The sequence below is a fragment of the Cavia porcellus genome, unplaced genomic scaffold (genome assembly GCF_034190915.1).
Source record: "Cavia porcellus strain 051 isolate PalLab524CR breed Dunkin Hartley unplaced genomic scaffold, mCavPor4.1 scaffold_12, whole genome shotgun sequence".
In the NCBI taxonomy this organism is placed as follows: Eukaryota; Metazoa; Chordata; class Mammalia; order Rodentia; family Caviidae; genus Cavia; species Cavia porcellus.
This window is the reverse complement of record NW_026947495.1, coordinates 61,643,685-61,670,430: the sequence shown is the minus strand read 5'-3', so window position 1 is coordinate 61,670,430 and position 26,746 is coordinate 61,643,685. Positions and strand designations below refer to the sequence as shown.

The 26,746-nt window shown below is 35.0% G+C and overlaps 1 protein-coding gene across 10 annotated transcripts in view; it reads left to right on the top strand.

Moving 5' to 3' along the window:
• Ola1 (Obg like ATPase 1) overlaps positions 1-26,746 on the top strand; it is a 168,980-nt gene that overhangs the window by 91,374 nt on the left and 50,860 nt on the right. For all 10 annotated transcript variants that reach the window (XM_063259319.1, XM_063259318.1, XM_063259313.1 and 7 more), the window contains exon 5: positions 10,413-10,588. In XM_063259319.1, the coding sequence (XP_063115389.1) occupies positions 10,413-10,588 (176 nt within the window). The remainder of the gene's footprint in view (positions 1-10,412; positions 10,589-26,746) is intronic.

The following is a 26,746-nucleotide window of genomic DNA, read 5'->3' as shown; positions in this document are numbered from 1 at the left end:
CTATCTCCTCTATAGATTATAAATACATTTAAGAACAGAAACTAATCTTACCAACTTTTTTTTCTGTTAAATATTCCACTCTGTCACAGGGGGGGAAGGCAACTTGGATCTTGGCAGCTGCTTTCCTCATAGCACCTAGGACATTGCTCAGCTCCTCTTTCTTCCTGTTGGCCTGGATGTGTGTCGGCCTTTTGTCTTGGTATAGTTGAGGGCCTATTTGTCATTGGGGACCTGGAGCATTTCTGGCATACTGCTCATGTAGGGCAAAGCCAGGTACTTACATCAGAGACTCAGTGCACATGAGGAGGTGCCCATGGTGATGGTTTTGCCTGAGCTTGCTTTGTTCTTGGTTACTTTTTGACCTTGATGAGACTTACCACAGTGGATGGTATAAGGTCATGGCTGTTGCTCTTTAGTGACTGCTCCAGCTTTTTCTGATCTCTGAAATTTGCTTTCTGGATCTGGCACCTTTAATTAGCAGTTATAAAAAAAAAATACGTCTAAGAGCCGGAAATTTAGCTCAGTGGCATGAGCACCTGGTTGTAAGTTCAATCCCCAATACCAAAAAAATTTTTTTCTAGAGTTTATACACAGTGCCTGTATAACCTGCATGCTTACACTTAACTTTCAGCAAACGTTTGGTAAATATATCTCTTAACATTGTATCTTTAACTGACTTTTACACACTTCCAGTTAACTGTCCACGTTTTATATCTTCTCAATTTTATATCATTCATCCTTCTCACAATACAAAAAAGTCTTTGTAAATGTTTCTGTGTACTTTTTGTATTTATATTTTAATTTTTACTAATACATGTTTGCAGTACATCATGATTATATTCATCATGGGGAGTTGGTTTCATGTACTTAACAACATTAATCCTTTTTACATCCACTTGGCCACTTTCATGTCATTTTTACAACTAGAATCCTGGAGTGTACTCCTATTTCTAGTCTCTCTCCAAGCCATTAGATTTTAGACATAATAGAATCATTTAAAGAAAATGTTAGCAAACAGGTAAGGGCCAGATCATAAGAACATTTCTTTGGAAATACACATACATAGGTAATTTATCTGCTAACAGAATATCCATCCCTAATAAGTAAGGAGTTCACAAGAGATCAAACACAAGAAACTTTTCAGACCTGTTATTGCAGTCTATCCTTCTCAGTTAAGTCATGTGGTTGTTAGGCTTAGTACTGGTTTCTTTGAAATGATGGTTGAATATCTTACTGAGTGTTGTGAAATTTGTCCTTTGTTGTTACGTGCTACATGTTTTGCTCCATGTAGAATCTGTAGTTTCTCTCCAGCTTTTTATAAATGTTGGATTTTCTAAATGCTAATAAGTACTTCAAACATTCATTAATTCATTTATAGAGTCCTTTATTCATGACCCGTCCTTATACCCAATTGTGTATTAGCTCATACCAATGCACTGGAGAGATTTGTAAGACATAATACCTGAGCATAGGTAAGTAGGAGTAGAATCACATGTTATAACACTTGATGTTCATGCTAAAAGTCATGAGTAGAACAGAAAGATTACCATAATAGTTCAAGTAGAAGGTATGGTCAGAAAGGCATCTTTGTGAAAATATCATTCCAGTGACAATTAAGACTGTGAAAGATGCTATCCTTTTTGAAGGGCAAATGTGGAAGATGAAAAACGAAAGTATTCAGTTTTGATTGAAAGAGTATTATGGCATTAGAAAAGTTAAAGCTCTGATTTGATGTTTAGTCTTTTTCTTGAATGGCAGGGAGTTCACATGACCCCTGTATTCATTGTAAAGACAGAATTCTAGTTTTTGTTTTTCTGATTTGTTTCCTCCTTGTAGTATTACTATGTGAGAAGGTATAAAAATTATTTTCTCAGAATGCATAATTAGGATAACGTATTTAATCCAAAAGTCACATTTAGAGTAATACATTTAATCATTTAATCATTTTTATTGAACTTTATTCCAAAGGAGTCTCTACAATTCTTGTACAAGCCAAAGACTATAGAGATATTTTAGATCCAGATTCTTCCAGAATTATCTTTTTGATGAGGGAAAATTAAGCTATGCTTTTTAAGGATGGATATAATTTATAATAGAAAGAATGTATATCTTTGAGGTTCAAAAATGGGAGTGAACAAAAAATAGTAATAATTATACACCAAGAACTTCAGGACTTAATATTTGGGTGCTAGGTTTTATTCAAGATGAGGACTTGTGGACAGTGGTAATTGTAAGACCAGCAGATGAAACATGACTACATTATCTAGGGACTTTTCCACTGCCTGAAGACTACATGATATTTTTAAGTTAGGAAAGTAGTGATACAGTTATTGGGACAGGTGAATAGAACAGAAGCAGCTAGCTTGACATTGGAAGTAAGACAATCTCAAAACTGATTCTAAATATTATTGATTAAATTTGTGTTTTACACCTTTAAAGTATGTATTATGTAATATAAGTAGTAAAAGTCTTGTTGAGAGATGAGCGCTAGTTCTCACTAAGCTAACTGCTTTTTTTTTTTTTTTTTTTGATCTTTTTTCATTTTTATCGGTACCAGGGCTCAAACTCACGACTACCTGCTTACAAGGCAGGCATTTATGCCGCCGAGCTAAATCGCCAACCCCCCCCCCCTTTTCCTACTTCTTTGGAAAGAGTTGATAGTATTTCAGCAACTAAAAATGTAAAACCCTTGAACAGTTGAATGTAATTAGCCAGAAGGATTGACTCTGGGTTATAATTCATAACTTTTAAGTGACCTTAAAGCTTCCTTAATGGTAGAGATATCTATTAATATATAATAATATAATATACCAGTAACTGTTAAGCAGAATTTTCTGGTGTTCTATACATTTATAATACATATTTACATTTACATATATAATACAATATTTTGCTTCTTTTCAGTTAAATGTCAGTCATAATCAAAAGGCTCTTTTGCTTTCTCCTATACTAATATGAATTCCAACTTTAACATTTTTCTTATCTTTTTGCCTGCTTCTGTTTTCTCTATATATCTCACCCTTTTTGTCCAGTGTTTTTATTTTTGATTCAGGACTTCAAAGTATTTTTTAAAAATTTAAGTTAATTTATTGGTAAGAAAAAATGAACAAAAATTTTAAGGTTTCTCGAAATATGACTGACCACTTTATTATTCCTTCCTATAGTAAATATGTTTGTCTCAAAATTGGAAATTATTTTTACTTACAGCATTTCTTGATTGCTTCAATATAAGAAGCAATAATCAAAAGATAATTCTGGAAGAATCTGGATCTAAAATATCTCTATAGTCTTTGGCTTGTACAAGAATTGTAGAGACTCCTTTGGAATAAAGTTCAATAAAAATGATTAAATGATTAAATTGCTAGTCAGCTACTTTGTGCAAAAGTTATACTTGAATAGTTTATAATTTCTTTTAGATTCGCCCCTCAAAATCAACCACATGCATTTGACTAAGATTTTTAAAAAGCCAGGTCAATGTTTGAATATGTCAAAGAGATGATAGTTTTCTTCCTTTTTGGCTTAGATTTAGTTTTAGGTCTTTTCCTTAGGATGAGAGGAGAAGAAGGAGAAACAAAGCAAAATCAAATTCTGTTGGCTATCCATAATTCTAATTTCTATTCTAATGTAATACAGTTAGCGTGTAGCATAGACTGGGTTATTTTAGGACCCTGGCTTTATCTCAAATAATAGGGTTTCTCTGGAAAAAATGAAGGTTGAAGACTTTAAAAACTACTTTTGATTGATTGATTATTGTAAATACGTACAACTATTAAGTCCAGTAATACTGTTCACTTTATGCTTTTGTATCAAGTAGTTGACAGGTTTCATGACTAGACTAATTATTTCCATTTTTATATGTTTACAAATATTTTGTTTTTCCACAGGTTGAGAAACATGTCCACTTAAAGTAATTGAAATTTAATTGATTTGGCTCTCTTTATTTACTTCAAACTTTTAAGGCCAGAATTAACAGAATTTTTTTAGCAGAATGATTTGTTCTTTTATGTATTCCAAAATTTGCACTGTTCTCTGTTGTCATTAAAAAGAGTAAATTGATTTTTTAGTAGATACAGCACATTAAAATGCCCTTCATCTGCTAATAACTTAAGAAAAGTACTTAAAACTTGACATTATATATAATGCAGAGATAAATATTATAAGCCTAAGATCTAATTATGAATTAGATTTTGTTTTTGCCAAATGGAACTTTAGCTACATTAAGACTAAAGTTTTAAAGTGTACCTATAAACTGGGGCTTAACCTACACTTTGAAATTAGAGCATTTGGTGTGCAATAAATAGTTTACCTCTGTCCCCTTAAGCCACTTTTCCTTCCCCATGCAAAAATGCGTATTTGTCCTGTCATTCATGGAAAGTAAATAGTAGCTTGTAATTTCCGGTGTTTATAGTTGAAACTGTATATGTTAAGTCAGTTGCTGATGCATGTTTGAGAATCTGCATGAGATCCTGGATTCAGTCCCCAACTGTGCAAAACAAACAATGACCCTCCCCACTCCCTCCACTTTAAATAATAATAAGCTGTCAGGCACAGTAGGTATGCTCCGGAGACTAAGGGAGAGGGTCACTTGAACTCAGGAAGTCACAATCAGCTTGGACAGCATAACAAGATCCAATTCATTTAAAATAATGATGATGATGAAGTAGAGGACTATAAAGAAGTTGAGAGCCAGAATTCTGATGTAAGATGACTTTGCTTTGAAGGATGAATTAGAAATTTGAAAAGATCAAGTTTTTTGAGACAGATATTCTTGTCTTCATTTTGAACACTATATTTAATAATTTATCTTCTGCTGGTTTAGAAATATGGTTTCTAACCTTTCACTGATGGTATTTGTGGGATTCTGGAGTAGAATGTAAGTGTTCAGAATATTCACTGCTTGCCATATAGAACAAGCTGGAAAATAATGTGAAATAATGCCACACAATGTTTTGGTATAGATTTAATGTTACATATTTGTGCAAATTTTATATCTCTTTATAACCTGTATCTTGTTTATATAATATCTTTCAGTTTCGTATGTTGTTTGGGCTTTTAATTTTGTTTTCATGGGGCTTGTTTAACATAATGCAAATAAAAATCTTCTGGCTTAATATGTTCTCTTATCCTTCCTTTCTCCTAGTCTCTCCCTTCTCCCTCCCCACTGCATCACTGCTTTTATCTAGTTAACATTCTTCAATTGTTTCACTGCTTATCATTCAGTAGCTCCCTTCAGTATCCTAGCACACTTCTTCATATTTGTAGTGAAGCACTTTCCTTTTTAACTGGTTCTGTACTTCAGGTTAGTGTTTCAAAATACTACTTTCCATTTATTATCCATTATCATAAGAACCATTGATGGCTGTCTATTAACTAGCAAGTAAAATCTAGACTTAACCTTGACATCTGAATCCCCTCTCCCCTCTACCCACATGAGATATCATAAATGTTCATCTTCTCTTCAATACAATTTCTCACTATGACCAACTCTCCAGGAAGCTTTGTTCATTTCATCCTTTTATTTTTTATCTGATACTTTTCTCTGTTATTGTCATGTACTTCAGCTTCTTTACTTACATGTTTTTATTTTTAAATGTCTTGCTATTATTAACTATTTATATTGAAGATTCTTGTTAGTGTTCTTTTTTAATAGTCTAGTTTGTTTGTACAGTTACTAAGACCAAATCTATCTAGATGTGCTAGCACATGCTTGATATTCCAACACTGCAGAGGCCTACAAAGGAAGATAGAAGTTCAAGGCCTAAACTGCATGGCAAAACCCACTCCAAAAAAAAAGAGAGAGAGAGAAGACCAAAGATCTTGTTGATTTTCGTTTTTTGATTCTCATAGACTTAACACATAGGTAGATAAACAAAGGAGTTGTTTATTCCCCAAGTTGGGAAACTTAGATGTAGCGAGGCATATGTGCTGTAGTTTATAAACATGTTGAGAGGGTGGCAGTTTCTATCACAAACAATTCTTTTATCTCTACATTAAGTAGAAAAAACATAAAAATCCATCTCATATTCCATACAAATGGACATATCCTTATATTGCACAGGAAACTCTAGACATGGTATTTGGTATATCAAGGTTTCCATGACAGATAGTTTATAAAATATTGCTGTAGCTAGGTCTGGTAGTGCATGACTATAATGTTAGTAATCAGGAGGCTGACGCACAATTGCTGTGAATTCAAAGTCAGCCTGGGCTACATAAATAATGAAGACCCATCTCAAAAAAACCATGGTAGGGAAGGGGAATGGGGGAAAAAAAAGAATGATTATGATATATTATGTACAGGTATAAATAAATTCCCTATGACGAATGTGACGTATTACATGGACTAAAAACATAAAATTTAAACAAAAATAAAAAAATAAATATGTTGCTGCGAAGCTTATACTCTTCACTAATCAGGTGTTTTGGGGCTGGGCATTTAGCTCAGCGGCATAAGCGCCTGCCTTGCAAGCACGTGGTCTTGAGTTTGATCCCCGGTACCGATAAAAAAAAAAATAATAATCAGGTGTTTTAAAATTCACTTTTGATAGCTAGCTAAGGATGTTTTGCTTCTGAAAACTGAATACAACCCAAGTATAAAATGGGATACAGCAAAGCAAAGTTCTCTCAAGTCCTGAATTTCCAAATTATATTTTTATTTTTGAAGTCTTTCACAGATTTTATGTCTAAACAAAGTACAGTTTTGCCCTTCATATTCAAATCTGTATTGAAAAAGGTAGGCTTTGAGTGAATAAATAAATTGATCAGTTTTCTGTCACTTGTAATCATAGAAAATGATTGAAAACTCATCATTTTTGCCACCTCTAACTAAGAAATAAATACCCTATAGACTATGCTGTGGCATATGGGAATGCAAATGTTATTTACAAAGTTAATGATCTCTACAAAGAAGCTTATGTAACCTATAAAAGCCACAACGTTATTATAAGCATGGATATTTTGCATTTATTCACTTAGTAAATAAATTTTGATTGGAAATGATTTATATAACTACAAAGATATTTAGGGGTTCCTTTTATTTGCTATTGCCTTAATATATACTAAAACCACTTAGGACTGCTCTGTGCTGGAGAATCTATTAGTTGGAGGGTAAAAGAAGGATAAGAGACATCAACATTTATTGGGGACTGACAGCAAGAAAAGGATTGTCTCTGGGATCAAGAGTGTAACTTAGTGGTAGAGTGCTTGCAGAGCACTAGTGAGATCCTGGAGTTTGAGTCCAGCACTGCTAGAAGGGAGGGAGATCTGAGAATAAGTGACGAGAGAAAATATCAGAAGATAGGAGAAGGTGGTTAGAAAAATACAGGGAAGGAATCAGGGGTTTATAGCTCAGTGCCTGAAGTGCAAGGTCCTAAATTCAATTTCTAGCAAAAAAAAAAAAAAAAAAAAAAAAAAGAGAGAAGAGGAGGAAGAGGAGGAGGAAGGAGGAAGGAGAAGAAGGAAAAGGAAAGGAGAATGCAGTGAAAGAGACTTTCATTGTTCTGCAGCTACTGGATAGTCATTTCTAAAGAATGGCAATGAGGTCCTCTAAGATTGATTTCTGGTAACATAGTGGAGGCACATGCCAAACTGAGATGGCTTGAGTTCTAAATAGGTAAGTAACTAGCTCTGAACTGGAGGAAAGAAAGCAGTAACTGGGGTAGGAATTAATGTTCAAGGATGACTAACGTAATGGATTTAATGTAGAGGTAGAAGCCTACTCAAATTTTGATTGACAAATATTAGTAGAAACAGAGGTAACACAAATACAAGTGAGACAAGCATAATTCAGGTCTCAGGAAATAAGCTGTAGAGAAAACTTCATGGGAGAGAGTAGGATCCAGAGCAGAGATGATAGTGAGATTGACCAAGAGTAGTGGATGGTGTTTTCCACTTTACTGCTGAGAAGCACGGGCTGAGTAACATTAAAAGAAAGGTCTAGTTTTCTACAGATGATACATGTTTTCCCGGTGAAGTGAAAAAGGGTAAGTTATCTGCTCAGTATCAGGAGAAAAGGAGAAAGCTTAGGAAATATGAGAGAAACTAAGTTTTGAAAAGCAGATATGCTTTATTGTGAAAGGAAACATGGTAGGATTGCTGGTAAGAAATCTTTGTGATATAAATGAAGATCAAAATAAAAGATAGATAATAGGAAGCAGAGAGATCTTTTTCAAGTGAGAAGAATAGGAGATGAAGAACGGGAAGGGAGAGGGCATCCAAAAAGGATAAATTAAAATTTAAAAAATGGAAATCGATCTTTTGCAAGTGGGAAGGAGCTGGGAGGGCCAAGGAACAGAAAAGAATAAGGTGTTTTGTGGACCTGTATCACCTCCTCATTATGAATGTAATCATTATGTACAAAGGAATTGAAAACTTAAAAAAATATTTGTCATGGAATCCACAAACCTACTTTATGGTTAATTTTACTTTATAAAATTTGAAAAAGAAAGCTTTACAATAGTTAATGTTCATATTTATGTAAATGATTGGGCACAAAATAATGTTTGTGGTAATAATGGTTTTTTCCTTGTGGCTAATTACTGCAAAACTAAAATTTTAACAAAAACTTATGCTGGTTTTCTGAACACTAAACCTGTTGTGTTGAAGAAAACATGGCTTGTGCGGGGTGTGGAGGTGTACACCTGTAATGCCAGCTCCTCTGGAGGCTGAAGCAGAAAGATCGCAAGTCTGAGGCCAGGGTGGGCAAGTAAAGTGATGAGAATGTAGCTCAGCAGTTTCTCAATTCAATCTCCAGTTGTAAAACAGTTGTAAAAACAACACGTATTCATTATAAAAAGTTTTTGAGACAAAACTGATAAAGAATTTTAAATAAACACAATTCCTATGCTTCCAAAAGAATTGGCATTACTAAATTTCTGTCTTATCCTCTTGATTATAATTTAGTATTATAATTAAGAAATTGCCATTTAAAACTTGCTAAACGTGCTAATTGTGCAGATGTTGATACTGCATCATTGGCCTCTACAACTTTGTAGGATATTTTTCATACTAAGTATCATAGAAAGCTTAGTTTTTTCTTATAACTTCATTATTTATGTTGCTCTGACTTCTAGGAAGCTTTTATTTTTAATTTTGCATACTATTATGACATTTGTATAAGATGCCTCAAATCCTAACAAGAAGTAAAAATGTGCTTCCTAGGAGAGCAGGCTTATCTGTCTATTGTGTTTATTAGTGAAATGTAGTATACCTCTTTATTTCTAGTTAATTTGTTCATATAAATTTGACATCAGTTACATACCAAAAATACTTAACTATTACTTATATCTTAATTGCAATCTTAAGTTTTATTACTGCTGAATAATTGACATTAAGATGCAGGTATTTTTAATTATGGGAAATTATGTTTTAATATTTTTTGTAACATGTAACAAGAATGTTTTGTCTTTGCTATCAAAAATGAGTTGTATTCACTGTCTTAGCAAACTCTCATGATTTCTATGACACCTCTATCTAAAATAGTTGATACTTTATGTTAGAAAATATATGGAAAGTTTAATTATTAATTTTAATGAAATTAATTTGTTCATAAGTGTGTTGTTTTCTGGCTATATCATTATTTCTGCTTATAATATTTCGTATTATTTGTTCATTTTTAGTAATACTGTTCTTTGGTAATTTGAGTAAATCCCGGTTGAATTATGTTGCCACATTATGTCTTCAAAAGGGCATAAAGTCAGTACACATGCTTCAGTAATATCTGGTTGTTTTACCCTTATGTTTCCAGTTGGCAATTTGAAATTATGGCTTCAACTGCACTTTAAATATGTGATAATAGCATGTGTTTCTAATAAGGGCCAGCACCATTTTGTTCAGATAGTGTGAATGGTTGTCACTCATATATGACAAATGCACCTTCATCTGCTTCTTTGATAGCCCCCTAAAAACCATACCCTCAAATCAGGCCGATGAAATTAGCTGCTGTGTAAATTGTGTGTCTGAGTGGTTCATTATCTAATCACCGTCAGAGCCACAGTGATAAAGTAGATTGAAGCGGGGAAGAGGTCTGCCAGATGATTTCAACCCCCGCCTCCCCAAATCTGGTTTCCCTTGGAAACCCTAATAGTGCAGTTTAGAACTTCAGGCTCTCATGCCTGGAATTCAGCGTCTTTTAATGTGCTGAATTTGGAAATGCTAGTAGTTCTGGAACATGGTTTTTTGTTTTTATAGTTAGTTTTTGAAATGTGGAAGCTCTTGAGCTGTTGTTTCATCGCTAATGTCCTAAGTTTTACTAAATGAGGAAAAAGAAAACCACTGTATCCTACTTGCATAGAATTTGCAGAATAATTTATTCATGGTACCTATTTGTTCACCTTCTGGAAATCTTTATTCACTCTAATCATAATGACCTGTATTATTTGTTTGATAAATTGCTTCCTTTTAATTTATTTTAGGTGCTTTTGAAGATGATGATATCACCCATGTTGAAGGAAGTGTAGATCCCATTCGAGATATAGAAATAATTCATGAAGAGCTTCAGCTTAAAGATGAGGAAATGATTGGGCCCATAATAGATAAACTAGAAAAAGTGGCCGTGAGAGGAGGAGATAAAAAACTAAAACCTGAATATGTAAGTAAAAATTTACAGCCTTTTTAGATAAATTAATTTTCTTGTTTAAAAAATTTAAATACAGCATATAAAATATCTGATAATGTTACAGAATTTTAGACTGCAAGAGTTATTTCTATTCAAATGTTACGTAAGAAATTTATTTTTTGGGCAACCAAAGGCCATAGTGATAGGTGCTCCTACCAAGCCATAGCTAGTAATATTCAGTGTTTATATAGTTATGATGTAGATCTTTGAGTTTTAATGCTTTATAAGGTATAGTTTCATGATAGAAAACATTTGATTTAGATAAATGACTGCATATAGGAGTTTGATGGATTTGAATTAGTGATTTGTACAAAACATTGGTCCTGAATAGGAGTTGACTGAATGAGTCTACTCTTAAGGGAGAAAGATAATTTTTACCTTTTATGGAATGAAAATATATATCACTGTTCTTATTGTTCAAATATTCTACCACATTATTAGTGAATAATCATTAGTGACATTGTAACAAGTATTTTAAAATCAGATTTGAAGTTTTTGATTTAAATATGATTGAATTATCTTTCACATTAAAAAAAGTAGTGCTGTAACGATACATTTTCTTCTTAACACCATCCTTAACCAATCTTACTTTTTATGTGTCTTTGTTGTAGCAAAGATTTTCCTTTCTTATTTTTATATATTAAGTTTTTAATCCATGCATTTGTTTTTCATTTTTTATTTTTTGGAACTATGTCTCGTGTTTCTTCTTTTCATTTATTTTTAATAAGCTTGGTAAACTATGCTGGTGACACACACCTATAATTAACAGCTCATGGAGGCTAAAACAGGAGGATGGAGAGTTCAAGTCCAGCCTGGGGATTTTAGTGAAACCCTGACTCTAAATCAAAAACTAAAAAAGACTGAGGATGTAGCTTAGTGGTAAAATGTTTGCCTAGTATACACAGTGCCATGGTTGCAATCCTCCATACTACAAATAAGTAAACAACCAAACATAGAATAAATCAATTGCAGAATCAACCTCTCAATTTAGGAACACTCAATAAGTAAAAGTCAGAAACCCTTGCAACTGGGACAGGGATACCTGTGTTCTGCTTATTTTCTTTATGGTATGGCACAACTCTTAAGTTGTTTATTTCTCATGACATCATTAGGATTTACTAGACAAATAGAATGGAGAATAGAGAGGAATTTGTTTGAGGAAATTGCACAAATTTTAGGATGGACAAAGGAATTTGATGTTACGTTTAAGATATGTCAAACTTTCAATAAGATCAGTTGGGTTACAGGACCAAATACATTTGTTTTGTGTTTTAACATCTTGCCTTAAAATTTTAAAGTATGACATCATTAATATCATATGTATAGTTTAACATATACTTGTAGAACAGACACTAGTAAAATCTGCTCACATATAAATAGAACATAATTAGCAACCCAAGTTTCCCATCACTTATTCTTGTATGATCATCCTTTTCAATTAACCAATATTCTGACTTTTACAATGATAATATCCTTGCTTTTTAATACTGCCAGTGTATGTGGGATCTAAAACAATAAGAATTGTTTGCCTGGTTTTAAACTTTTATAGACGATATTGTATGTATTTTGTGTGCATGTGTTTCACTCAGCGTTATTTTGTACAGTTTATTCATGTTCCATTTATCTTTAATCCATTTATTTCCCTTGTTGTAAATTATTTTATTAAATGTTCTTTGACATTCTGGCACACAGAAGAATAGTCTTAGGGTATATATCTAGGAGTCAGTAGAATATGTATATGGCAGTTTGTCCATCTAACACTGTTTTGCTGGTATATTAAGTTTATCCTATTGTCAACACTTGGTATCATCATATTTTTCACTCTTGGAATTAATAGCCATGTAGTGCTGTTTGGGATTCTAATCTGCAGCTCCCTAACTATTTAAGGTTGAATTCTTTCAAGAATATTTACTCCCCTTAGATATATTTCCCAGTGGTGGAGTACTTATTCTCTTGATTTTTCCTTCTTGTTTTTTTATTGGATTAATGTCTTATTTTCATTAATTTGTGACAGTTGTAAGTAATATATATTCTTGATACTGGATCTTTGTTGTAAATGAATTGTAGTTATTCTCCTACTCTATAGCTTCTCTTTTTTGTTCTTTTTATGGTATCTTTGATGTACAAAGATGGTATCTTTGATGGTATCTTAATTTGGTGTTTTGTCTTAAAAAAATTTCCCCTACCATACGACCACCAAGATTATCTTTTTTGTCTCTTAAAAACTTTATTGTTCATCTTTTAGTCATTAATCTACTTTTTAGTCTTTTTTTTATGGTGGTTGTAGGGTTGAGGTACCATCCAACTTGATATTTTTGTCCACATATGGGAAGTCTGTGCCAGTACCATTCATTAAACAGTCCGTTCTCTACTCCCATGAAGTGCCACCTCTACAGTAAAGAGAGAGCTGCAGCATCTTAGTTATTTCCTGAGGTTTGGCAGGACCCAGGTAAAATTGGCCTAGAGCAACAGTAGGACCTAGCCCTTTTGAGAAGTGAAGATGAGAAGAAGAGAATGGGATGAGCAATTCATAACACAGTCTCTGACATCAGCTCTGTTTCCTGTACCATTCTACATTTTCATCTTTCACTGACGTCCTCAGTCTTTAGTCTTGGTTAGGACTGAATGAGTGGTTCTTAGACCACCATCATTGCCTAAGGGCTGCTAGGAATTCAGGTGATGACTCATGCTGACGAGAACCTCTGCTGGCACACTCAGCAGCCTTCACAGTGAAGTTGGATCTGAGGGTTACTGCTTCACAACAGCTGTCATCCTAGGGTCCAGTGATGATGGAAGTGGTTTAAATCCTTCCACCTATAACTCCCCCTCTTTGTTGGTGCCTCATTATCTAGTAGATCATTGGTGTTGCTAGGACAGTGTCTGTATTTAGACCTGTTTATTGTTATTGTTGCCTTTAGAAAGAAGTTTTTTTTTGCTGCCTTGAGCAAGAGATTTTTTGAAGTAGAGATCTCTAAGTTAATAATTTTTATCCAAAATTGCCTAATATCATAATAAAACATAATAAAGCATGACAATGAGGCAAGAAACCAGTGTTAGCAAGAGGAATATGTTTTAAGTGTTAGTTGATTTTTTTAAGTACAGTGATACCTCGATTTAAGAATTTGATTTGTTTTATGATTTTAAGGAAGATGGCTGCATTTATGTTTGTGTGGGGAAGAAATTATAACTTCTTTTGCTTAAAGCAAGTTGTAACAATAAGTGTAGCATAATAGCTATTAATGTAAAAATGATAGCTTTACTTTTTATAAATGCAATGAAAACATTATGGAAATAAAAAGATACTTGAGAAAAGACATGGATATGAGACAGTGAGTGAGTGGTGGGCACTTTGGCTCTATCTGCTACACTACTGTTTTTCTTCTGTAGCAGTGCATTATTTTTATATTAATTTATATTTAAGGGAATTATTTTCTTAGGTGGCCTAAAAAAAGACATAAATGAATGTGTAATGTCCTTGGCCGTTTGTAACCTGCGTTCATCAGACTATAATTTTAGCTTTGTGCTGGTGAAAGTGTCTTGAAATATTTCAGTTTGAATTTGGAAGAGGAATATAGTTGTACATGTGCAGATGAATGAGATACAGACATCAGAAGTCATAGGCTTTAGGACCAGTTCTGTTTCCCTAACTTGAAACATAGTGTAGGCAGTGTCATTTATAAATAAAGATTAAGAAGAAATCTTAAGATTTCTCAGGATTGCACCATTTTGAGTGCCAACCCAGTGAATATTCATGTAGATTCTTCTCCTTTTAATCTAGAAGAAAAGAAACAAGCTGCATTATGTACCCGTACCCATTGCCCAAGATGACTGACTGTAAACAGTCGGCACTGCATGTTTTAGGCTGAGTTTGCTCCAAAGCATTGAGGCAAGGATTGGAGTTTCCCCAGGAACTGTCTCAAGAGGCACACATCAGAGAGTGGGAAATTGAAACTGGGAATGAAAGGAAAATAATACAAAGTGTGTAAATGAACAATTTACTAGACAGCTGGCATAGTCCCATTGGAGACGACTAACTAGTATAAAAAGTTTCTTGTACTGTAGTTCTGTACAAGAGTGAGGAAGTTGGCATGATTTTCAGCCAACTTATATCATTTACTCATTGTGAGCTACTTTTTACTAACTCTGGCGCTGGATGCTGTGTGGTTGGAGCACAGTGATTAGCAGAGTTACAGATGCTTATGTGAAACTATCAGCATAGACTGGACCTGTGGGAGCCTGAGAATGTAGACAGCACAACAACTGTCTCTGTTCTACATAGCTTCACTCAGCATGCATTTAAATTTTTTGTCTTGATCTTTTTATTTTTGATTATTGTATCACAAATTTAACAATGGTGTTCGTGTATTTTTTTCTTCTAATTTACCTTTACTTTTTTTATTCAAAGACTTTTGTAGGAAAAAGGATACGTGTGGGAAATACAATATTGAGTGAAATAAATCAAATGCACAAGCTTATGTACTGCATAGTATCTCTCACTTGAGTAAGGCAAAGGGCAAACAGCCCTAAAAGATGGATAGAAGGAGACAAAGTGGATAGCCCTCTTGCAGTTGAGAAGAGGTCCAGCAGAATGTAGGTGAGAGGAGAGGGGGTGATAAATAAAGATATGCCATGTACAGATACCTGATAACCTAAATGAGGATAAACATATCATAAGTATAAGGTAAGATTATATTATCCACAAGAATGAAAATGAGGAAATTAGAGGAGGGAGAGAGTTGAGTGAGTAAGGGAAGGGGATGAATAAAAGAAACAAGCTGCATTATGTACCTGTACTCAGTTCCCAAGATGACTAAACGGCAGGCACTGCAAACATGTACTAGTTTTTTTAAAAAAGTATGTATATGATTGTATTAACTACTAGTTATCATAGGGGAGTTTCTATAACTTTTTTTTTTTTACAAAAAGTTTCTTTATGTTCTCTGTGAAATTGTCTAAAGGCATTTCAAAGGTATTTTAAAGGTATTACATTTTAAAGGTATTATAGGGCCAGGGATAGGGCCAGTGGCACAGTGCCTGCCTGGCAAGTCTGAGGTCCTGAGTTCAATTCCTGATCCCCACCCCCAGAAAAAAAGAAAGAACAAAATGACAAAGATAGGTCATTTTTTTCACAAATCACTTACCTGATTATTCTTTGATATTGCTGATTATTAAAATGTGCCTTTTAATGTTCTGGGTAATATTTCAGAGTTCAACATTCACACCTCTGTCATTGTGAAGTTTTCATTTTTAATTTAGATGTCATTTATATTTTTATGTAAATGAATAGGAAAAACTCGAAGGTTAGGGTGATGCAGTCTAACATAAGAGATACTTTTTATAGTCAGTCTACTGTCTGAAATAAAACTGAGGAGACTTCTGGGAAGATACCAAAGAGCAGCAGCAAATCAGCTTCTCTGAGATTTGAAGTATAGATGCTGGAATATAGCTGAAAGAGGAGAGAAGTAGATTCCCATGATCCAGCAAAGATTCTGGACAAGAATTGAAGCCCACGAGGAGAGCAGAGAGGGACCTCAACACAAAAAGGGAAAGTGACAAATGGCACTTTCTCCCCAAATCATGCTTGCAGCGTGAAAGAGGCAGCGCAAACCTACTGAGACACAGCGTCTACGAGTGACTCCGGAGTCCGTCACAGATTCCAGTGTAATGGGCAGAGGACACTGCAGGCTGCAGTGGCTGGTTCAGATTCCCCAGGACAGGCTGACAGGCTGGTTGCCGTTTTGGAAAGTGGCCAGCTGAACCCAGGACACAGAGCAGCAGTGAGGTGGCCCATCTTGGAGCTCCCAGTGTCGGGGTGAGGTGAAGCTTTGGGGGACACCAGAGGATCAGGGAGCTGAGTTCAGGTTGGCAAGAGGCACTTGGAGTGTTGGGTGCTAAACTTGAATTCCAGCCTTACAACTAAAAACCAGGATCAGCGTGACCTTCAGTGGACTTATAAATGTAGGCTTGCTGGGATTATCAACCACTCCACCATAATTGTACTGCAGGCTTGCTGGGATCAACCAACACAGATCTGTCCCTTTTATCTACCAGTGACAGCAGAGATATGCCCTGAAGTAAACTTTTTTCTTTGCTTTCTTTTCTTTTAAATTGTTTATTATTGTTTTTATATGAGTATGAGCATTATATCCAGTTTTCTTGTTGTTTTGCTCTCTTGTTACATTTTGGTATGTAACTGTAAGTCTTGTTCATATGGTTAAAGGTGCCAAATTAGTAGTTACTAGAAGGTTATAGCCTCATTTTCTAGATTATGCTGGATGCTATCATTATTACTGACTGTACTACTTTAGTCAAGATGACATAGTTTTTCTAATAAGTTGTTCTTCCTTGTATCCCATAAAGGGTATTGCCTGAAGGTCCTAAACAACTTTTAAGCCAATACCAAAGAACCAGTAGCTAGACCAAATAGGCAACAACTTCTCAAGCAATAAATTGAAGAGGTAGGATCTTGTAACAGACTCAAAAGACAGCTACACCTATAAGACACCTCTGAAAAGTGGTTATTTCCTAAGGAGTTCTTGATACTGGCAGTACCGTTACTGTTGTACTCAGAGTTTGCAACAGAAAAGATTTAATACAGGACACATAATTTATAGGATTATTTTATAATGTTCACTCAAAGAGTCCATGCAAAAGAGTGTGGGAAATATGTCTACACGCTAGAGACCCAAAGAATTTGGCTGAGGGCCTGGGTCCCACAGCAATGTCCTGCTCAAGTCCAGTTGAAGACCTAGAGCCCATAGCAGTTATTCCCATAAGTCCAACTGGAGGGTCAGAATCCATGACAATGTCTCATGCAAGTCTGTATCAAGGATCTGCTCCAGGAAGGCCAGTGGTGGAAGCTAGAAAGTCTGTGCTAATGGGATGAAAGCTCTGTGCCAACAGACTGACAAATCTGCACGGGAGCCAGGAAATGATGCTTAAGTAAGGTCCAGAGGTCTCCTGAAAAGTACCACAGCAACGGTGAGGTTCCAAGTTTCTCCAATGATGAAAACAGTCAGGTTCATATCAGGAAAGCCAGTGTGACAGACTTCTCCAGGAGAATCAACAGCACACTCTCCCCCGCAGTTCTCTTTTTGCGGTTGGCAGCAATTCTCAGGTTGGGCCTTCCCCTCTCAGCACCACCCTGATTCAGTTCAGCTGGGTGTTACAAGCTGATCACCAGTTAGTTGTCAGTCTACCACAGTTACCAGCCATAAGCAGTTTACAAGTATCAATGCAAAAACTAAACTAAAGAGGAAGAAAAGGGAAAAGAAAAAGGAGAAGACAGAACTAAGATTCAGTTCTATACTTTAAGCTCACCCAAGGCAAACCCAGGGGATAGTTACGTGGAGCAGTTCAGAAGCCACCCACTGGAACTCTCTGAAATGATAACAGTAAAAGTAACAAAGTAGGTGAATGAGACTCTAGAAAAAGTCAAATTAGGAACAGTTTCTCTAAAGAGCTAATAATCATATTGAAGGACATGGTTAGTGAATCTAGAGTATATACAGATTTTTAAAAAGGAGTGTTATGGTTGATACATTGTGTCAACTTGAGAAGCTTAGAAGTTTAAATGACCGAGCAGGGCAGCCAGGGTCCCCACTTCGTAAACATCCTCATCCTGTGCAAGAGGAGGGCTCAGAGATGTTGTGAGTGTTGCATACCAGGGCACTGAGTGGTGTGTAGTCTGCTTTCAATATAAGGGAGGAAAAGAGGCTTGCTTCCCTTTTTTTTCTCTTACTGCTTTTGCTGTCTTCTGGCACTTTGAACTATTGCCCCGATATCATGCTACCCTGCCTTGGAGTAGCTGATAACAGACTGAAACCTTTACAAACTGTGAACTAAATAAATCTTTCCTTACTTAATTTTGGGTGCTGGGTATTTTGTCCCAACAATAAGAGAAGAGTAACCAAGACAACAAGCTTAGGAAAATGATATGCCAAACATAAGAGAGAAACAGAATCCATGAAACAGATTTGAACAGATATCTGAGAGATTAAAAATTGTACCAAAAGTATATGCAGCGGAATGAACCAATGTAGAGACAGAATATCAGCTCTAAAACACAGGTTTGCAGTAACGGATCATGAAAAGACAGATCTCTTACAAATAGGAAGGGACCACAAAAATTTCTGTCCAATAGCTGCTAGATGATACAAAGAACATCACAAGATTGATCGGAGTCAATGAAAAACCAGGGAGATAGTGCAAAGGATATAAAAATCTGTTCACAGAAGTAATGGCAGAAAACTTGCCAAGTATGGAAATAGAATTTGATTACAGATTAGTGAAGCATATAGAACTCTAATTATCCATGATTCAAAAAAAGAAAGTCCACACCAAGGCACATAATAGTCAAGATTCCAAAAATTCAGCACAAGAACGGAGTATTAAAAGCAGTTAGAGAAAAGAAGCAATTACAAAGGAAAGCCCATCAGAATCACAGCAGACTTCTCAACACAAACCTGCAGGTCAAGGAGAACTTGACATGTAGTATTTCAGGCCCTACAAGAAAATTGCCTCCAACCCAGATGGATGTACCTCGATAAACTTATCTTTCAAAATTGAAGGGGAAATAAAATACTTCCATAAGTTGACAAAGAACAACTGAAGAAAATTCATGACCACCAAACCAGCGCTTGAAAATGTTCTGAAGGACAGTCTAGAAAAAGATAATGAAGACTACAATTCTATGAGCCCCAATAGGATGAATCAAGCAAGCAAGGCAGGCAAATAAAGAGAGGGAGAAGAAAAGGAGCTAACAACAGGAAAATATATGATCAGTAATAAGGCAATGCATAACATTGTAACCATCAGTGTAAATGGTCTCAGTTCACTAATCAAAAGAAAAAAGATTGGCAGAACAGCTCAAGAAACAGGATGCTGCAAGGAACAACTCAAGAAACATTGACATGCTACAAGGAAGAAACATCTTTAACTCAAAAATAAATTTATAGACTGAAAGTCAAAGAATGGAAAACAGTACTCCATATGAGAGGAACCCAAAAAATAGCTGGGCTACCTATTCTGTGTGCAGACAAAGTGAATTTCAAGCCAGGATTGATCAGGACAGACAAAGATCACTATATCCTTGTTAAGGAATAATTGAAGAGGAAGAGGTAACAATTTAAATGCCACACACCCAAACTCTCAGAAATGGTAACAGTGGAAGTATATATATATATATATATATATATATATATATATATATAAGCACCAGAGACCAGTGAGTCCAACTATTTAAAACGAGTATTAGTTGACATGAAAAATCAAATAAGCACTACTACAGTTGTAATGGGGGACCTTAATGCCTCATTGTCACAGATCAATGAACCAAACAAAAATCAACAAATATTAGAACTGAAACAAACTTTTGAACAAATGGACTTTGTAGATATCTACAGTGTTACACCTCACAGTATCAGAATATACATTCTTCTTAGCTTCACACAGAATAGACCACATACTAGCTCATAGAACATGCTTATATAAATGCAAAGGAGTTAAAATTATCCTATGGATATTATCAGACCATTACATAGTGAAATTAGTAATGAAATAGCAAAAGAAATCACAAAACTCCATAAACATGGAAATTAAATAATACCCTTCTGAACAACCAATGGGTCACAGGTGAAATTAAAGAAGAAAATAAACAATAATACCAGTGCATAGAACTTATGCAGTGCGTTAGAAATAGTTCTGTGAGGGAAATTTATCACAGTAAATTCCCATCAGAAAAACAAAATAAGCTCAAGTAAACAATCTAATGTTGAACCTCAAGCATCTGGAAAGAGAAGAGCTCATCAAACCCAAAGCTTATATGAGGGAGAAAATTATAAAGATCAGAGCAGAAATTAATGCAGTTGAGACTATGAAAACAATACAAAGAATCAGTGAATCAAGTTCTTGGAAAGATTAAATAAAATTGACAAACTCTTAGCCAGCCTTATCCAAAATAAGGAAATACTCAGGTTAATACAGTTAGTAGTAAAAAGGATGAAATCACAGTGGATCCTGCAGAAACCCAGAAAATCATATATGTCTACTTTAAGAACTTATATTCTAATAAGATGAAAAATGCAGAATTAGACAGATTCCTAGATACATATGAATTGCCAAAGCTGAATCAAGATGATATAAAAACCTTAAGTAAACTAATGTCAGTCAGTGAAATTGAAGATATAATTAAAAACCTACATACAAATAAAAGCCCAGACCCCGGCAAGTTCACCACTGGCTTCTACAAGAAATTTAGGTAAGACCTAATACCACTACTTCTCAAACTCTTTAATGAAATTGAAAGGGAAGTAATACTCCCAAATTGATTCCTGGAAGCAAGCGTCACCCTGATACCAAAACCAGAGAAGGACCCAACTAAGAAAGAACTGCAGTCTAGTCTGCCTACTGAACATAGATTCAGAAATCCTCAATAAGAGACTGATAAATGGAATTCAGAAAATCAAGATTATACAGCATGACCAAGTAGGATTCATCCCAGGGATGCAGGGATGGTTCAACTTATACAAATCAAGAAATGTAATATACCATATTTACAGAGCCAAGGACAAAAACCATATGATCATTTCAGTAGATGCAGAAAAGTTTTTGATAAAGTTTATTAGCCACTCGTGATAAAATCTTTATAGTCACCCTGTAATTAAAAGTTTACCTTTTATATACAGAGTTATTTACTATAAGCAATATTATTTCATTTTGAATACTGAGTTCTTAAATATGAAAGACTAAATATAGATAACAGCTGAGAATATAGCTCAGTGGCTCTGTGCCTGCTTGGCAAGTGTGTGGTCATGAGTTTTGATTCCTGGTACCAAAGAGGTAGAAAAAACCATTTTTTTCCCAAGCAAAAACAAAACAAAATGGAAAGATATCCCTTACTCTTGGTTAGGAAGAGCCAATGTAGTGAAAATGGCCATACTTCAAAAACCATTATACAGATTTAGTACAGTTCCAATCAAAATTCCAACAACTGATCTCACAGAATTAGAGAAAAACAGTCCTAAAATTCATTTGGAACCAGAAAAGACATAGAGTAGCAAAGGCAAGATGGGGGGGCATCACAATCCCTGACTTTGAGATTATTCTACAAAGCTATTGTGAAAAAAACAGCATAGGACTGGCCAAAAACAGACCTGGGGATTAGCAGAACAGATTGGAAGATGCAGAAACAACTCTAGACACACTCAGCCACCATATCTTTGACAATGGGGCCAGATACATTCATTGAAAGATAACCTCTTTAATAAATGGTACTGAAAAAACTAGCTTTCCACATGCAGAAGATTAAAATTAGATGTTTCTTTAACCTTGCACTAAACTATTATCTAAATGAATCAAAGATCTAAATATTAAAACAAAAAATCTAGTGGAAGATAGAATAGGTGAAACTCTTGAAATATTGGTGTATGCAAAGACTTGAACAAAACCTTGACTGTACAGGAACTGTCAGAAGGAATCAACGTTTGGGATCTCATCTAATTAAAAAGTTTTTGTAGAACAAAAGAAATTGCCACCAGAGTAAAGACAGAACTTTTTGCCTTCTAGTCCTCAGGCAAAGACTAAATCTAGAATATATAAAGAACTCAAAAAAAATTAGGCTTCTATATCTAAAGCCCAATCCAAGAATTGGTATCTGAAATGAATAGACATTTTTAGACAAGAAGTAAAAACAACAAATATATATAAGAAGAAATATTCAACATCACCGGTATTTAAAAGTTGCAAATTAATGCTGAAATTCCATCTCACTCTAGAAAGAATGACAGGTACCAAGAAATCAAGCAACAACAGATGTTGGCAGGGCTGTGGGGAAAAAGGAATTCCTTCTCCACTGTTGGTAGGAGTGTAGATTGGTGCACCCACTGTGGAAATCAGTGTGGAGATTCCTCAAGAAACTAAAATTAAAGTTTCCGTTCAACTCAGCTATTTGTTCTCCTTTTAGTATCTTCCTGAGTTAAAAACATCAAACCACAGTAATGTATGCACAACCATGTTTGTAGTGGCTCAGTTTGTAATAACTGAGTCTTAAAAACAGCCCAAATGCCTATCAACAGATGAATGCTTAAAGATAGTGTGGGTTTTTTTTTTCTAATGGAGTATTACTCTACCATAAAGAAGGATAAGCTTGAGCTATTTCTAGGTAAATAGATGCATATTGAGGCCATACTCTTAAGTGAAATCAATGGACACACTGTTTTTTTTTTAATCAGTACCGGGGATTGAACTCACGACCTCCTGCTTGCAAGGCAGGTGCTTATGCCACTGAGCTAAATCCCCAGCCCCGACACACATGTTTAAATATCACATTTTCCCCCTGGTGTGAGAAACTGAAAGAGTAAACAAAAACCAAGGTGTATAATAGACACTGGGAAACAGGAAGAAAACTTTCAAATGGGAGGGGCAATAGGGTACATGTTTCAAAAAAAGAATAAAGCATAGCAGGAAAATAATGGAAACAAAGCTTTTGTAAATAAGGATGGGAAGAGGAGTTTAGGAGGGAAGAGAATTAGAGAAAAAAGTAAGGATGCATTATATACAGAGATAAATTCCTTATGATGAAAATGAAGTAAAAGTAAGGTATTAAAGAAAGCAAGAATGGGATAAATACTTCCATACCAGCTGAGTGTATCAGTTTCCTGGGACTGCCATAACAAATACTAACACGCAAGAGTTTTAAAAATTTTAGAAACTGTTCTTTCCCAGTATTAGGATCACTTTAATACCTTGCCAACATGAAGGTGTTGGTAAGGTCCTCTGAACTTTCTAGAGACAGAATCCTCTTAACTTTCTAGCTTTCTGATGGCCTAAGCATTCCTTGCCTCATAGGCATAGCTCCAGCCTCTGCCTAGTCTTCAGGTGGCTGCCTCTCCTCTGGGTGTCTGCTCAGGTATCCCTCCTCCTCTAAGGGCACTGTTTGTTCATGCTGGGTTAGGGGCTCACCTTACTCTAGTGTGATCTCACCCGCTCTAGTTCCCAATCAGGCCACACTCTGAGTACCAAGGGATAGGACTTCAGCATATCTTTTGGGTGTTGCAATTTAGTTGATAACATCAAGGTATCAAGATGAAGTTTAATTTTAAATCTATATAAGTATGTGTACATTTTCTTTGAGAAAAATCTGGAAAATGATGGCTGAGCAGTTGCCTAGCCAGCTGCAAAGCCCTAGATTTAATCCTTAGATGGGGTGGGGATGGGGAGAAAAGGAAAAATAAATTGGAAAGCTTTAAGGAAAACCTTACCTTATGCTTACTTGGAAAGCATCATACTTAGAAAATATCCTTAGGACTAATAGTTACCTAATAAACCAAAGAAGGCCACCAAAAATTATAAATGAGTCTTACCTTTCTGTGAAAACATCTCTGAGTAAATCATGGTCCTCAATAATATGTAGGTATTAGCAGATTTCTTGTGATTAAGAAAGTTTTAATGTTGGTTTTTACACAACTAAAAAGTTAAAAATATCAAATTTGTATGACTCGAGTATACTACAAAAATATAATTTCTCCCCACTACTCTTCACGTTTTTCCTTTCTCCTCTTCAGACTCTTATGCCTCCTTCCAGAAATATTCAAGTGTCACTTGAAAGTATCATTTCTGAAGGAAGTAGATACTACAAACCCTATTTATTGAGGCTTGAACTACATCCATTCATCTCTCTCTGTCCTCATAGCGGCTAGTTAGAGGTGTTAGAACATTTGAACCAAACCTGTTTCTTTTAACTCCTCCTACTTTAATCACCTACCATCATCTTCTTTATTTTATCTCATTATTCTCTAATCTCTTTCTCCTTATTTTTATGCCTAAACTGGTTCATTTGTGCTTAATTTAATTTGGAGTTTAACTGATATTCTCACTTTTGTTTTCCAGAAATATAAAATTCAAGTCTATGTTATTCCTTTACCAGTACTTTACTGTTTTCCTATGAGGTACTGCCGGCATAGAGACTGGCTCGGAGAGTTCCTTGTGATTTGGCTTTTATGACTTAGCATAGTTTTTTCCTCAGCTATCCTGGTGGTGAATGTAAGCTGAACTCACATGAGCTCATTTTCCAGGTCTCTGCTTATTTGCCATTCTCCCTTTCCCTCTGCTTAGTCATCTCTCAAGATATGACCTAAAACAGAAGTTTCCTACTCGAAAAGTATTTTTATACCTATACGTAACATAAAATTTGCCATTAACCTATTTTAGTTGTGTGATTCAGTGGCATTAATTACACTGAGTGTTATACAATCAGCTACTGTATGTCTTGAACTTCTCGTTCCAAGCTGCAATTCTGTACCCTTTAAATAATGTCAGATTTCTTTTCCTCTTTTCAGCACTTGAGACTTCTGTCTCCATGAATTTTTCTGTCTCTATGAATTTCTGTCTTTTCTGTCTGTATGAATTTGCTTATTTATCTCATAGAAGTGTAATTACATCATATTTGTCCTACTAGACATGGTTTATTTCACACCATGATATGTTCAAGGTTCTTGCATGTTATAGCATGTATCAAAACATACTTGTTGCCAGGTATGGTGGCGCATGCCTATTATCTCAGCACTTGGGAGGCTGAGTCAGGAAGATCATTTCCAAGTTCAGGACCAGTCTGGGCTACAAAGTGAGTCCAAGACCAGCCTGAACTGCATAGTGAAAGCTTGTATCAATAAAATAAAATAAATAAAATAAAATAAAATAAAATATTCCTTTTGAATAAGGCTAATACTGTGCTGCCACATATTGTGGACACATTTGCCTTCTTTCTGCTGCTTTCCTGTTTTGAGTAATGCTGTTAGGAAGAATGTTACACAAGGGTCTGTCAGAGTGCCTGCTTTTTTTAAATGTCTACCGTAAACTTGTACAGCATTATCCTCATTGTATAGAAGAATAAACTGAGGCTCAGAAAGATGAACTGACTTGCCCTAATTCTAAGAGGAACAGCATACTTATACATGAAATGGTGAAAATAGAAAATTGAATGTATATTGTGGTTATTACATTCATGATGAAATTATCAAAAATAATCAAGAAAGAGACATGAGTGGTAATAATGACGTAGGGAGGCGGAATTATGAATGCTTACACCTTAAATATATTTCTATTTCATTTTTATTACTTTCTTAAAATCTATTTATGGAAAATGAACTAAAGATGAAAATATTTATTAATTACAGTAGCCCATTTGAACCTTGGGGCTAGGGATGTAGCTCAGGGGCGTAAGTGCCTGCCTGGCAATTGCGACGTCATGAGTTCAATCCTTGGTACCACAACAACTAAACTAAAATAAAATACATGAACCTGGAATATAATTAGACATTATCATAGTTCATTATTTGTGTCTACATAATGTACATCTCCTAAATCTAGGAAACAGGTCATGGAGTTTTCAAAATGAGTGACGAGTTGCTTAATTTGATGTGGCAGTACTAATGTGGGTGTTAAATTATGGTATGTTGGACTGCTTTATGGGTATAGAAGAAATAATTATAAGTAAATTATAATAAGCATCAATGAGAGATTTTGACAGTGATGCTCTTAAACATTAGCAGTGGAAGACTCGAAGTGTTTCTTTTTTTGTTGATCTGGAATGAGAAGAAAGATAATATGAGTGTAATTGACCAGAATTAATGTAATGATCATTTTAACTCTATTTTGCCTTCTTAGTTTATAATCATTATTTTAAGCCAATAATTTTTTTCTTTTAAAATTTTAGGGAAAAAAATTGAAATCTTACTGGTAAGAACTACTAGAGGTGAAAACTTTCCAAGCCATTTAATCCCAGTTCTGTTGTACTTTTTAATTGGGGCCTTTGTAGTAAAGGCCAGAGGTTCAGGTGAAGGTATTTCCAAAAATGGAGAGTTTTCAGTTTTTGTTTTTAAATACATGGTAATACAGGAAATGGAATTGCAAAAATATTCAAGAGCAGGAATTGTACAGGACTGTAACCAGGCCTATCAGAGCTGAATTATAAGTCAACCAAGACCGCACCTGAGAGCTCAACTTGTCTATCTGTGCACTTTCTGTTGAGTGTTTTGTCATTAATACAACCCAGATATTCACTTTTTCAACTTCAGTAGAATTCTATTTACTTTTATTTCTGTTGCCTCTGGAGTTTATCTCTTGCTTTATATA